Source organism: Triticum dicoccoides, chromosome 3B (genome assembly GCF_002162155.2).
Source record: "Triticum dicoccoides isolate Atlit2015 ecotype Zavitan chromosome 3B, WEW_v2.0, whole genome shotgun sequence".
Lineage (NCBI taxonomy): Eukaryota > Viridiplantae > Streptophyta > Magnoliopsida > Poales > Poaceae > Triticum > Triticum dicoccoides.
This window is the reverse complement of record NC_041385.1, coordinates 527,876,493-527,890,670: the sequence shown is the minus strand read 5'-3', so window position 1 is coordinate 527,890,670 and position 14,178 is coordinate 527,876,493. Positions and strand designations below refer to the sequence as shown.

Below are 14,178 nucleotides of genomic sequence, written 5' to 3'. Positions count from 1 at the left end.
GTACTCAAGCTCGCCGCCCATGTCACCGAGATCAATCGAGCCGTCTTGGGTAGTGAACCCGGGGGAAGCGGCGGCGACAGCCGAGCCGGCTGCGATGATGTCTTCCATGTCAGCCTCCGTCGCGTCGGCGTCGCCAAGATGTGACGAGAAGGAGGCTTGCGAGTAGAGGCCGCGGTGGAGAGGTGGCGTCGGGGAGGCTGCGTAGTCTGGCGGCGAGTACGTGTATGGAGGGTATTGCACGCCGGCGAACGCGGGCGAGGGCGTGCGCTAGACCAGGCGCCCATGGGGGAAGGTGATGTTGGGGTTGAAACCGCCGTGGACGTCGCCGTCGGCATAGCCTGGCGATGGCGTGCTCCATGGGTGCGGAGACGACGAGAAGCCGACCGGAGATCCGACGCTTTGCTGGCTCCAGGCCGCGTGCGGGCCATGGCCGCCGGGTGGATTCATCATCCATGTGCGAGCCGCCTCGGCTTGTTTGGCAGCCGAGCGCTCCGCCTGCTCCACCGCCGCCGCGGCCACTAGCGCCGCCCTCTCCCTGGCCTTCTTGGCCCCGTTGTGCCTATCGGCGGTGACGGCCTCCCGGCGCTGCACTTTCGCCGTCCAGTCGGTGTTGGTCATGCACGGAGGCTTGGACGACGGCACCCTCTGCTTCCTCTGCTTCGGCTGGGCGACGGCTGTGGGATCCGTCGCGACGCGGGGATCACGTACTTCTTCAGCGGCAAAGCGGTCGGCTTGGAAGGGAGGAGGCGGAGTTTGGCGGGAGGAATGGAGAATGAGAGGGATGCCGAGGGGGGAAGCAGGAGGAAACGGCGGGAAAAGGGCCTCCTCTCGCTGACACAGCGGCCCCACGCCCCTTTTCGCTTCTGTCGGCGCCCCCCGGCGACACCCGGACGCTTGGGTTCGGGGCGGGATCGCCGGCTCTAAATTTGGCCCAAACCGGCGCTAAATGAGGTCCTCGGACGCGACTTGGCCGATTTTCGGCCACCAGCGCTAAAATTTTGTCTGGGGCCTGATGGGGGCGCGGCTGGAGATGCTCTCAGCCAAATGCGGTTCTAATGTGGGCACTTTTGGAGCAATCAAACAGACACGGTTTGAAGCATGAGAGATCAGTTCACAACATTGCAGCAATCAAACTAAAGGGAATATTTTCTGAACTGAACCTACTTCATGGTAGGTGTCGTGGTGGGCGCACGATAGATGCCAATGGATGGCTAAAGAGAGGAGGAGGCTCGAGGGCACTGATGGGCTCCAGAGGCAAGGTTGGCATGAGCGAGCACGAGACGCAAGACATACCCAGGTTCGAGGCTCTCCTAAGAGATAACACCGCTAGTCTTGCCGAGTGTGGTTGATATGCAACAGTACAGAGTTGCTCCTAGAGCTGTATTAAGGAAGAAGGAAGGCAGGCCAAGGCTCGGGCTGCCCTTCCCTCGGTGTATGAGTGGAGTGTTGCTAGTTGTGGATCTCTCTATCATATGTGTGCTTAGTTGCTTCGTTGCTTCGTATGCATGAGGGCTCCGAGGGTGTTTTATAGGTCAACCCCTCAAGGGTACAATGGTGATGTTACAAGGCCGTAGGGCCGGGTTGTCAGCGTTTGAGACCTGGAGCTGGGACCCGCCGGGTGTCAGGGCTCGCCGGGTTCTTCGGGTACGGGCCCCGCACACCTAGGGGCACTGTTCATCGTCTTGTCGATCGTCAGGGTGTGGCCGGGTTGAATCGGGTTCAGTGGCGCTCCATCAAGTCGCCGCTTGCTAGCGTCAGTAGTGACAATGGGTGCACTGTTGCCACGCCGGCCCTGGTCAGCGGGTAGGTGGGGGGCATTGTTGCCACGCCTAGGCTGATCGGAGGCATGGGCGGGAGATGGAGACTCGTCCCATCGCAGCCTCGGTCATCCGTAGATGGAGACTCGTCTCATCGCACGGCCTGGATGGGACGGGAGCTGACCCATGGCCGGGTTTAGGAACACGCCAAGGATGGAGCTGGCTTGTTGAGGAAGTCTTGATGTGCTGGGTTCGGTCGCCTCGAGCTGTCCGTTGGGGCCAAGTTGAGGAGTACGGCCGAGTTGGAAAGCTTGGACGGGTTGAGCAACCCGGCTTGAGAGGCGATACTTGCCCCGTTGTTTTTGAAAATTATTCGGGTTCCATTGTCTGTCCGGGTTCATCCCCTGACAATAGGTTTAGGTCAATTTATCAAGCTATTATTGATATGTTAGGGATGACGCTTTTGTACTAGTATCAAATCTAAGGATGCGAGCTAGCTCTGGTGTGAGATAAACAGGTGATGCAAGAACAAATATGACACTACTTTGCCTACTGTCCATTTATAGTTTGTGTGTCATATAAGTTGTATATGTGTGCCAGTGTGCCAAATGAGTTCTGTTCCTTGCCCCGCAGGCAGCATTGTAGCTATGTGAACAGAAACTTGTGACCATCATTTTAAACCAATTTGTCATCTTATATGGTCTGGAGTAGCAGTGGAATTTGGTTGAGTTAAACTTCACGAAGCCGATACAATTATTCTGAAAACAATTAAGAAATAAGTCCATACAAATTACACCGAAAAACATTGTCTAGTGCTTATGGTTGTAATATCTACAAAGTACTTGAGTACCAAATTGCCATCAGGAGGGATGTCATGTAGTTTTAATTTCACGGCATTAGCACAAAAGTGCCAACGAATTGCTCAAAGCCCTTGCGCAATAACCCGAACATCACTTGGCAACGGAAGATTTTGTGAAAAGTAAACGAGGGCAAAAAGGCACCAGATTGTTAATTACTACAAAACAGAGAAAAAAGAACTCGGAACGGCACGATTTTCTTGCTTAATTGCATACAACCATCATCAAACGAAGGGTTGCCTCAAAAAAAAAATCATCAAACGAAGGGGAGAGAGATGAACGAGGTGCTGCCATCAGAAGGGATGGTAAATAATTTGTGATCTCATCGCGTCAGGCAAAAACATGCCATGAACTGCTCAAAGCCCTTGCGCAATAACCCAAAGCATCACCTGGCAGCAAGAAGAAGAAGAAGCATCACTTTGCAGCAAGAAGAAGCACATCCTTTCAGGGAAGCAGGCAAGAAGCAAGAAACGCACACTAGATAGGCGAAGAAAGACCAGCAAAAGGAATCGGGATGAGACGCAGATCGCCATCTGCGATGGCGGCTAGGGTTTGATAGAACAGCGGGCGGCGAAGTCGCCTGTGGAAGGAGGCGCATGACTTTATACAGGAGAGACACCCAAGCCTGACACATCTGGAAAGGCACCCACCTTAATCCGTAAACCCAGAAAGAAGGCGTCTAATATGTTGTACGACAAACCACGCAAAGGCGTATTCCGTGGAATACGTCAGCGCCTGGAGAGAGGAAAGGGAAGAGGAGTCTCCGCACGGTTGAGAGAGTCGAAGGCATCCAAGACCAACCCTGGCTCAAAAAAGAACAAAAAAAGACCAACCGTGGCGGAAAATGGCGTGCGGGCTCCCGCCGCTGCTCCACGCCCTCCTCTCCTCTCCGCCTCGCCCCCTCCTCCCCTCCCGCCCTCCCTCCCTCCTCGTGCCCAGAACCCTACCCCTAGTCACTCGCGCTCGCGGGCCTAGGGTCGCGCGCCACCTGTCCCCTGCCCCTCCGCGCGCGCTCCCGGACATTGCCGCCGCGGCGGCGGGCCTCCGGGACGCGGTCACCGGCGCCTTCCAGGCGTCTCCGCCTACGTGGAGCTCGGCTGCCACCACCAACCTCGCCATCTTCGTCGCGGGCACGCCGCTGCTCCTCTCCGGCCTCTCCGCCTCCGGCATCGCGGCCGCCTACGTCCTCGGCACCCTCACGTGGCGCGCATTTGGGGCCCAGGGTTTCCTCCTCGTCGCCGCCTACTTCGTAGTGGTGAGTGGATCGGTGTTACGTTGCCGGTTGATGCTTCGCATCGACGACGGGCGAAGTGTTTCTGAATTGCATGTCTGAGGTGCTGTGGTAAATCTGAAAATTTTCAGAAATGCCGTTTTTGTCACGGTTTAGAATTTCTGTTGAGGGGTTGTCACCGCCCGATGATCTTCATTTCTTAATAGGACATGTTTCATCGGTCTTCTCTCTACTCCCTGCCCAATAAATATTATTTTAGCGATTGCGGTGTCTTCTAGCGAATTACCTAGCCTTGGTAATGGTACTGGGGAAATTGGTGCTTTCTGGTGTTTGTCAGCATTGATGCAAAATAGCAATTTTCCACAGCCAAGTTTGTCAAAATTGTAAGAGTAAACTAGCTTTATAGACTTGATTACAGACAAGATACTTTCATATTTCTGTCTTGCTCAAGTTTGTACATGAATTAACCGGAAATCAGAATTGCTCTAGTTTCGTACCAATGCAAATCTGTATATCAGTGGTGGAGACAGAACCTTTTCAAAGCCTTGGCAAACCGCAAGACGAAGTGCCTATAAGCTAGAATGCCATTTTCGGTGCAGGCTGCTGTGACATTCACCCAGGTAGATCATCCTGATGCCAGCAATCTGGAAGGGAAGGTTTCACCTCCCCTGCTATAGGGAGAGAAACGGGCTAGTAAGGGGGTCGCTCTTCTCCGCATGCTGCCTATATATTGAAATAGGGATAGTCTTGATTTGGTAATCTTGCCAGTTAGGAAATCCAGACTTTGCCAAAACTTCCAAACTTCCTTTATTTGTTCTGCTCTTTAGAACCACAAATGAATCATGAATGAGTGGTCATCGCATGTTTTAATCTTCAAATCAGGTGGAGGTTGTGCATAAGAGATACACTTTTCTCCAGTTTATGATTTGCCCTTGCTAAAGGAGGACTGAGATTAGTATTTCCTGTGAAATTAAATATGTATTGCCATAAAATAAATAATCACGATGTACGATTATTCTGTTCATTGATAAGCAATGTTTGTTGTGCAATTTCCACTGCCTGTTCGGAAAACAGGCAGTTCTAAATTTATGGATGTATGTGTTCTGTCGATTGTGGGACATAGTTCCATGACCCTCCTTAGGCTGGTTGTACTACCTGACAAAGGCAACTAATCTGCTGTATCCATCATGTCAATCCTAGTACATCATCAGTCTAGGTTATTTATTTTGCTTTTAATATGCAGGGCACAGCAGTGACCAAGTTAAAGATAAAACAAAAAGAAGCTTTGGGAGTGGCTGAGAAAAAAGGAGGAAGGAGAGGTCCTGGTAGTGTTATTGGTTCTAGTGCTGCTGGTTGTGTCTGTGCTCTCCTATCAGTATATAATGTGGGCGGGGGAGCATTCGCGGAACTCTGGACACTTGGCTTTGTTGCAAGTTTCTGTACTAAACTCAGTGATACAGTTTCCAGTGAAATAGGGAAGGCGTATGGAAGAACAACGTAAGGTCCTGGTCATTTACCACTCTATTTGCATGACCTTTAGATAGTTGATGGTTTATTTGGTGCTTACATGTGCAAACTTAATAAACTGTAATTGTTAAAGTTTCAATATCATACTTAGAGCTCAGTTCTGTTCTTTTTGTAGAGTAGGTACCTAGTGACAACATTTAAGGTTGTTCCAAGAGGTACGGAAGGTGCAGTCAGTGTTGAGGGCACTCTTGCTGGAATTGTAGCATCGACGTTTCTGGCAGGGATTGGTTATATTCTGGGGCAGGTAAACAATTTTTAAAATTATGTACTATGGACAATTGGACATCTTCTTCAATTATTTAACTGTAATCAGACTTGCATGTGTCATGTTGTTTATATGCCTGCTATCTCATGCTCTTATAATCTGATAGTGTTATTGGCTAGAACACATATTAGAGCAATGTTGGGAGCATACGACCTGCAATGTTAAGCTCCTTGCATATGGCATCTAGGAGGATAGTAATCACAATTTTGATATGGAAGTGGCAGTAATTATTGTACTTTTTTTTACCTTGGGCTGTAAATCAGGAATATGGTTATTGAAAAGAAAAAATCATTTGTTTTACAGGTAAATCTACCACAGGGTGTGCTATGTGTTCTTGCATCCCAGATTGCAAATTTTGGCGAGAGTTTGATTGGCGCAACACTGCAGGATAAGGAAGGTTTTGAATGGGTGAGCCTAAACTTTTAGATGCTGAATGCTGATGCTTTATATACAATGTTGTTAAGAGATAGGCTTTTTTTGTATAGAAGCCCTTTGGATCATAAGAATCGGTTCACCAAATTTCTATGGAGTCCATTCCTATACACTCCATTCCATAGGAATCACAGCATGAACTCAAACCTCATTTTATTTTTCCTTTGAGAAGTCCAATGCATGTGCACTCTATCTCTCTACTCTCTCTCAATCCTCTAAATTCTTGTGTTTATTACCTGTGCACCATCCAAAAACATCTCTTATAAAATTCATGTGTTTCGAAATCCTGTAGGAATTCATAGTAGTTGATATCAATCTATCTTACATTTTTCCTATCCCTGCAATCCAAAGAAGGCCTTAGTTTCCCTAGTAAAGCTGTGTTTGCCTTTTGTGTTCTGTTATACTCTTGTTGTTGAAAGTTTAGACTCATAGTTGCATCACCAAGTTGGCCTGCCTGAACACGTGAGTAACTAGGCAAAGTCTCCTTTTGGCATTGTGATGGATTGTGGTAGATTAACCCCAGAATCATTGATGTCTGTACAGCACTCTTGATCCCTCTTCTTTTAGGTGTGTCAAGTAAAAATCTCAGGCTAATTAGATATGGAACATTCGGTTAACAGAATTAGTGTAGACTCGTGTCTCCTGAACAATAATGGCCAGGATAGTGTCATCCGCATTGGTGTATCCTCCTATTCAAGCTGTTCTTTTGGTTTACTTTTCAGGGTCACATTATCTGCACATTATATTGTTATATGTTGACACCAGGAGGTCCCCACAAAACTAAAATGTGTATATATTTCTCTAATGCAGCTGAACAATGATGTTGTCAACGTGGTCAATATCTCGGCCGGCGCCGTTTTGGCCGCTCTAATGCAGCAGTTGCTAGTGAGCTGGCGCTCATGATCTTTCTTTCCTGACTTTTCTGCAGTGCATCGGCTCTCATAGTTTGTTAGTGGTACAGGCTGCTGGCATTTGCTTGTGGAACTCGCAATTGAGTGGATGCACGTCTGTCTGTATGGACGTGCTTCTCCTTTGTGACATATCTTCCTGTACTTCTAATTCTAGTACTAGCTTACTAGCATAGATTTGTCAAGTAAAACTCTCTCTGCCAGAGCTTCATATGTCCTAGAAATACTGTGCTGGCTGGCGTGCTACTAGCTACTCCAAACAATGCTCATTATCCACTAGTTAAAACTCGTGATTGGACAAGTTGCATGCTTTATGATCCATGATCACAAGATGATGAAGTTGCAGGTCCGTTGAGCTGCAAGCCTGCAAGCATCACATGGCGTCTTTGCTTTTGTAGGGAATCCTAACTTGATCAATCATCTCAACCTGCCATACGGCGGGCAAGCACGGATGCACGCCTTCCCACTATTGGATGAGTCAGACGTCTTTACGTCACGTTGGCCAGGACGTGTTGTCACGGCACACACCTGAGTGAGCGCATGGTACAGGCCATAGCCTCGTACGAGCTCACTTTTGCTCCGCCTTGGTCTGTGGGTTAGATAATGCATTTCTAGCAGACCAGCATGTGTTCTCTTGCAACTGTGCGACTTTCTGTCTCATCGAACTCTTACTTTTGCTTCTGCTTAGGTTTGTTGTCGTCTTTGGAAACATGAGTGTTGAGCTTCCTCAATGAGTAGGGCATTTTGGATACTGAGCTCCTTGAAATATTCAAAATCCAAACTATTCAGTTTGAAAAATATTATTAAAAAATACACATATATGCAAGGATGTAAGAGCTAACACTCGGACGGGTGGACCAGTAGCTGACCAGTCAAAAAAAAAAATGATCCACTCGGGCGCCTTAAACTGACCTTAAACGTCTGGCAGTCCGGTGTCTCTCATATCCAGACCAAATGGTGGGTGGATATGGGGTGGCCCGGGCGCATCCGTCACGTCAGCCCGGCCCACCATCGATCCCATGTCGTCCCCACAAAAAAACCCAATCCGTCCCTGCTCCGAACTCTAGCTCACTCCACTTTCTTTCTCACTCTGCCCCCTCCTCTCCCCTCTCCAATTCCGACCCAATTCGACGACATGTTGAGCTCCGACAACCACTCGAGCTCCGACTCGACGTTGAGGAGGATTTGGCCCTCCGCATTGCGTTGGAGCGGCCGAAGGTGGACACCGGGGGCAACACCGGATCTGCACTGTTGTCGCTCCCGCGCCGACGCAGTGCGTTACAAAAGTTGGCCCCTTGACGGGGTCTCAGACCCGAGGTGCGTAACGTAAAGGAGCCCGGCCTCGACCTTAACCAGGGCCCACTAGGCCCAAGGAGCATCAAGGAACCCTAAGAAGGAGAGGGAGTACCGGAACGGAGTCTGCACACATAGTTTACCCAGGTTCGAGCCTCCGAAGAGTAATACCCTATGTCCTGCTTTGTGACGGTGAGGGGATACCTCGTGCAGAGGATTACAATGGTGTTTGGGATGTCTATCGAGAGTTGAGTTCCAGATTGGATTCCTAATGAGGATCCTAGACATCCCTTTATATAGACATGAGAGGTCTAGGGTTTACACGGAGAAGATATCAGATTGATCTGGCCAGCCTCCGAGGCCCATCTTCTCCTATATGATGCCATTTGCCCTAGAAAAAATTAGGAGAGGACTTTCGAGACGAAGCGTCGCCGTCTCGAGTCGGAACCTGGGCAGGAGCACTTTTGCTCTCTGGCGGAGCGATTCCGTCGGAGATACCTCCCTCCGGGAAGGGGAATTTAAAGCCACTGACATCACCAACAACCCTCTCATCGTGGGAGGACCAATCTTCATCAACATCTTCACCAATGCCATCTAACCTCAAACCCTATTTCATCTCTTGTATTCAATCTTTGTCTCAGAAACTCAGATTGGTACCTGCAGGTTGCTAGTAGTGTTGATTACATCTTGTAGTTGATGCTAGTTGGTTTATTTGGTGGAAAATTATATGTTGAGATCCTTGATGCTATTCAATACTCCTCTGATCTTGAACATGAATATGATTTGTGAGTAGTTACGTTTGTTCTTGAAAAAATGAGAGAAGTCTTGTCATAAGTAATCATGTGAATTTCGTTTTAGTTTGATATTTTGATGATATGTATGTTGTTGCTTCCTTTAGTGGTGTCATGTGAACATCGACTACATGGCACTTCATCATACTTAGGCCTAAGGGAAGACAATGTGGAGTAGTAATTAGATGATGGGTTACTCGAGTGATAGAAGTTTAAACCCTAGTTTATGCGCTATTTTGTAAAGGGCTGAATTGGATCTATATGTTTCATGCTATGCTTAGATTTATCTTAATTCTTCTTTCGTAGTTGCAGATGCTTGCGAGAACGGGTAATCATAAGTGGGAGATTTGTTCAAGTAAGAGCAACACCCAAGCACCGGTCCACCCACATATCAAATTATCAAAGTAGCGAACATGAAGCAAACAAACATGATGAAAGTGACTAGATGAAATTTCCTTGTGTCCTCAAGAACGCTTTGCTTATTATAAAAGTCCGTTCCGTCATGTCTGTTGCTATAAAAAGGATTGCGCTACTTTGCCGCACCTTTGTTACAATTGTCACTTGTTGCTCGTTACAAATTACCTTGCTATCAAACTATCTACTACCGATAATTTCAGTGCTTGCAGATATTACCTTGCTGAAAATCGCTTGTCATTTCCTCCTGCTCCTCGTTGGGAAAGGGCTACGATTGATCCCCTATACTTGTGGGTCATCAACCCCTCCCGGCCCATGCGAAGCTCTATGAGGGTTGCGCCGTCCTCTTTGCCTGCCGACCGTTGCTCTGCGCGGGCAGCGTTGGGTGCTAGTGCCCGCTCCGCCGGCCCTCGCCGGAATCAGAGGTGTTCATCGTCTTCCACGAGAGGCAACATGCAAGGAAGAGGGATGTGACAGAACAATCTGTGCGCCGCCACCGCGGGTTGCTGGCAGAGCCCGGCGAGGGCGAGCGGCTCCTCGCTTGGGTCTACCACCGGTCGCTGATGACGGCGGAGGCGGACGCTGGCCGCCTACGACGGAAGAACGCGAAGGCGCTCCGGCTTGCCATTTAGTGGCCGGAGCCCAAGGCAGCGAAGGCAATGACGGACGCGGTTCGGGTGGCCAAGCTGAAGTGGCAGTAAGACAAGGCCATCCATGAGGTGAATGGGCTCATCATCCTCTCTAACTCCTCGTCCATGATGGCGGCGACCACAACTCCACTTCCTCCTCCGACGACCAAGATCCACCACCGGCCGCGGACGCCTATAGATGCACCGATGACTGGAAGGGCAAAGGCCCGGCGAGGAAGTGGTGATCCCGCTCCTCTTCTGTTTATATTATTGTTTTTAGTTGTTTAAGTTAAGAACTTGTCCGGCGATGAACTTCGGTGATCTTTTGGATGATGTAGTGGGCTTTATGTGCATTTTGTTGTCCGTTTGATGCCGATTTCTTTGTCCTTTGTTTGATCACTTAGAGTAGTTCATCACGTTGCATTAGTAGTGTGGATATAGGGTGCCAGATACTCCTTCCATTCCACAATGTAGTGCCTATAGATTTTTGTGAAAGTCAAACTTTGCTAACTTTAACCAAGTGTATAGAGAAAACTTTCTACATCTACAATATCAAATATGTACATTCTGAAAATATAACTCATGATGTAACCAATGATGTGCATTTGGTATTCTAGATGTACCTACTTCTCTCTATAAATATGGTCAAAGTTTGTAATGTTTTACTTTTGCAAAAGTCTACAAGCACTACATCATGGAACGGATGGAGTATGAGGTAAACGGATGCAGAATGGATTATTTGAGGCATAACCAGTCATTGTGCGCGTTCGCGATCGTTTGAGGGCCCAGATTTGCCAAGTCTGCCTGTAGATGCTCTAATGTGTATGTGTGTAAAATTTTAGAATGAAATACCTTGAATTGCGAGGTGCACAAAAAGATAAAATCATGGACTCTGAGGATTAACAGTACATATGTTAAAAGGCCTTTTTTTTTGGTGTAGCTCTATTTCAACCAGAAAATTGTACACACATGCCCGTTATGACTCTAGGTATATGTGTACTTATTTTCAGAATTTTTGAAACTAAAGAGTGAACTTTGAACTTTGCAAATTCAGCCTCCATTTGAATTTTTTGTTCTTTAATTCCTTTTGAAATGTTTGTCCTAATTGGTTTCTACATTTCGATTCTGTTACTATTTACATCTGAGTTCCTTTGTTTCGATGCTACTTCCTCTGTCTCATAATATAAGAGCTTTTCTGACACTATACTAGTGTCACAAAAGCTCTTATATTATGGGACGGAGGGAGTACTATTTATGTTAATGTTGGGTTTGCTATTTGCGGAGATGGCTTATGAACTTGTGCTGACCAACAAAACATGTTTCCTTTGCTGCTACTTACTTAAATTAAGTACCCTTCTCTGCTAGCTGTGTCAGCAGCACCACACCTTTCAGATGGATGGACACCAACACGCAGGCATGCCATGCAGGTATTACTCGTCCAAAACTCGCTGTGTAATAAGTTATGGAGCGACGGGTCCCTCTCCTTTGTACTTGGCCTGGTAACCCAGTTTTACTCAGTGACTTAACTAGTGCCTGACCAGTCAACTTATCTTATGTAGCAGTGGTACTGCTAGCCCTGTCCTTCTGTAGCGAGGACCATATGCGCGGTTCCTTGTGGAAAACATGACGTGCCACACTGTGTGCACTGCGCTTTGGTGCCTCCCACTGTGAAGACAGCAGCCTCCTGTGCGCTGCTCGTACCACTAATTCGTGTGAGGCCGAGGTTTTTCCCGGCGTCCCAAACGCAAGCCTTTCTTTGCACGATGCTCTCTCTGGCCATGGCCGGTCACGTCAGGATCGTCACGTCAATCACCGCACCGCGCACTGGCCCCATCTGCGTCGCCCACGCGGCCGAGCTCTGCTGCTCTTAAACCCCGGGAAAACCACGCTCATCAAACGCAAAGCCCCGGAACGGAACGCACGAACGGACGCCACGATGCCGGCCTCCATCGCGGTCTTCCTGTGCCTGCTCTCGCTGGCCGCCGCGGTGGCGGCGGCCATGGACCCGGCGGAGAGGGAGACGCTGTTCCTCGTCATGGACGCTGTCTCCTCCGACCGGGACTGGCGCTCCGAGAGCCCCGACCCCTGCGGCGCGCCCTGGCCGGGGCTCGAGTGCAAGCCGGCGCCCGGCACCGCGGCGCCGCTGCACGTCACGCGGCTGGACTTCGGCGTGGAGCCCAACCCGTCGTGCAAGGACGCGGCCACCTTCCCGCCCCAGGTGCTCACCCTGCCCCGCCTCCAGTCCCTCTTCTTCGTCGACTGCTTCAACAACCCGGCCGCCGTCACCGCCCTCGTCCTCCCTTCGGCCAACCTCTCGTCCTCCACCCTGCAGCAGCTCAGCATCAGGGCCAACCCGTCGCTGTCCGGCGTCATGCCGCCGCAGCTTGTCAGGCTCAGGTCCCTCCAGGTGCTCACCATCTCCCAGAACGGCCTCGTCCGTGGTGAGATCCCGCAGGGCATCGGCGATCTCAAGTCGCTGGTGCACCTCGACCTCAGCTACAACTCCCTCTCCGGGCCGGTGCCGAGCCGGATCAGCGAACTCAAGGGCTTGGTCGGCCTGGACCTCAGCTACAACGCGCTGTCCGGCCCCATCCCCAGCCGGATCGGGGACCTGCGCCAGCTGCAGAAGCTGGACCTGAGCTCCAACAATCTCACCGGCGGCATTCCGGACACCATCGCCAACCTCACCTCCCTCACCTTCCTGGCGTTAAGCAACAACGGCCTCAATGGGCACTTCCCCCCTGGCCTCTCTGGTCTCCGGAACCTCCAGTACCTGATCATGGACAACAACCCAATGGACGTCGCGCTGCCGTCTGAGCTCGGCAGCCTCGCCCGTCTTCGAGAACTCCGGCTAGCCGGTTCCGGCTACTCGGGGCCGATACCGGCGGCGTTTGGTCAGCTGGCGAGCCTGACGACGCTTTCGCTCCAAGACAACAACCTCACGGGTGAGATTCCCGCGGGGCTGAGCAGGCTGCACAGGATATACCACCTGAACCTGAGCAACAACGGGCTGGGCGGGGCCGTGCCGTTCGACGGCGCGTTCCTGCGGCGGCTCGGCCGCAACCTCGACCTCAGCGGCAACTCGGGGCTGTGCCTGGACGTCGTGCGGGACGTCGGCGTCGGCGTTGGTGCCTGCCATGGCGGCGGCGGCGGTGATGGTTCGTTGGCGCGTGATTCGGTGAGCAGTGCTACGGGAGTGATGGCGAGGGGCTCCACGGACAGTTTCCGGTTTCGCCTGCTCGGCCCAGTGTGCGTGGTAGTGATCTCCTGCATCTTTTTTCCTCCGAATGAGTATGCGTAGTGTTGACAGAATTCGTATGTTGGTTACTGCCCATGTACGTACTTGTGTGTTGTAAAATTGTAATGCTAATTTGTCTACGGCGAGGCTTGTAGCAGAGTTGTACGTAGAAAGCTGTTGACTCTTCTCCAATTTTTTCTCTCTCTTGTCTTCTTCGCCACCGCTCCACCGTCCCGGCCGTCCCCGTCCCGCCACACCCTTGCCGCAAGGAACTCGATGAGTCCGTCACCTTCAGCGGTACACTTGGGCTCCAAGCCGCTTCTCCGTCAGCATTCCACACCTCTCCTCCGAACATCGCGCAAGTATCGTTAGCTCCTACGATACTCACCTTGCCCGGCAACTTTTCGGCAAAATGCCCGTGCTAAGAGGACTTTTGGATTGGTGTTGATGGTTACCCGACCCAAACTTTGGGGTCGACAAAAGGGTTGGCAACTGTTTGGATGGGCTCCAATTATTTGGCTCGCCCCAAGAGCAGCGAGCTTTAGCATTCAATTCGCGACCAACTTATTGGCTAGGTGTGGGCAGCCGATTCCAAAATATTGGCGTGCCCCTCGTTGGCAGAGCGAGCAGGGGCCAATTCCAAACAACACCTACATTTTTTTGTCCCGATTCGGATATGAGTACATATATAAGCACTACGTTGAGTCCTACGACGGCTCGTCCGACAAGGAGAACTACACAGATGAGACGACAATGATGCAAGCGGTCCTTGCAGGCGCGGAACGTGCGGAGGAGCATGTTCTCAACATCAAGGGATCGATCAAGGGTCATCGCGT

At 50.3% G+C, this 14,178-nt stretch overlaps 2 protein-coding genes and 1 long non-coding RNA gene across 3 annotated transcripts; 2 read left to right on the top strand and 1 right to left on the bottom strand.

The window, feature by feature from the left end:
• Positions 1-2,711: 2,711 nt before the first annotated feature.
• LOC119281490 lies at positions 2,712-3,189 on the bottom strand. The gene is made up of 2 exons (XR_005138434.1): positions 3,091-3,189; positions 2,712-3,003 (listed from the first exon to the last, which is right to left on the bottom strand). It is a non-coding gene; the product is annotated as an uncharacterized LOC119281490 (long non-coding RNA).
• Positions 3,190-3,429: 240 nt separating this feature from the next.
• On the top strand, positions 3,430-7,278 carry LOC119276909 (protein VTE6, chloroplastic-like). The gene is made up of 5 exons (XM_037558078.1): positions 3,430-3,869; positions 5,089-5,342; positions 5,493-5,616; positions 5,941-6,045; positions 6,880-7,278. Exons 1-5 carry the CDS (start codon positions 3,459-3,461, stop codon positions 6,970-6,972), a joined length of 987 nt encoding a protein of 328 aa, XP_037413975.1. The 5' UTR covers positions 3,430-3,458; the 3' UTR covers positions 6,973-7,278.
• A 4,762-nt stretch (positions 7,279-12,040) lies between these two features.
• On the top strand, positions 12,041-13,539 carry LOC119276908 (receptor like protein 29-like). The gene has a single exon (XM_037558077.1). The coding sequence runs from the start codon at positions 12,041-12,043 to the stop codon at positions 13,403-13,405; it is 1,365 nt and encodes a 454-aa protein (XP_037413974.1). The 3' UTR covers positions 13,406-13,539.
• Positions 13,540-14,178: the final 639 nt, after the last annotated feature.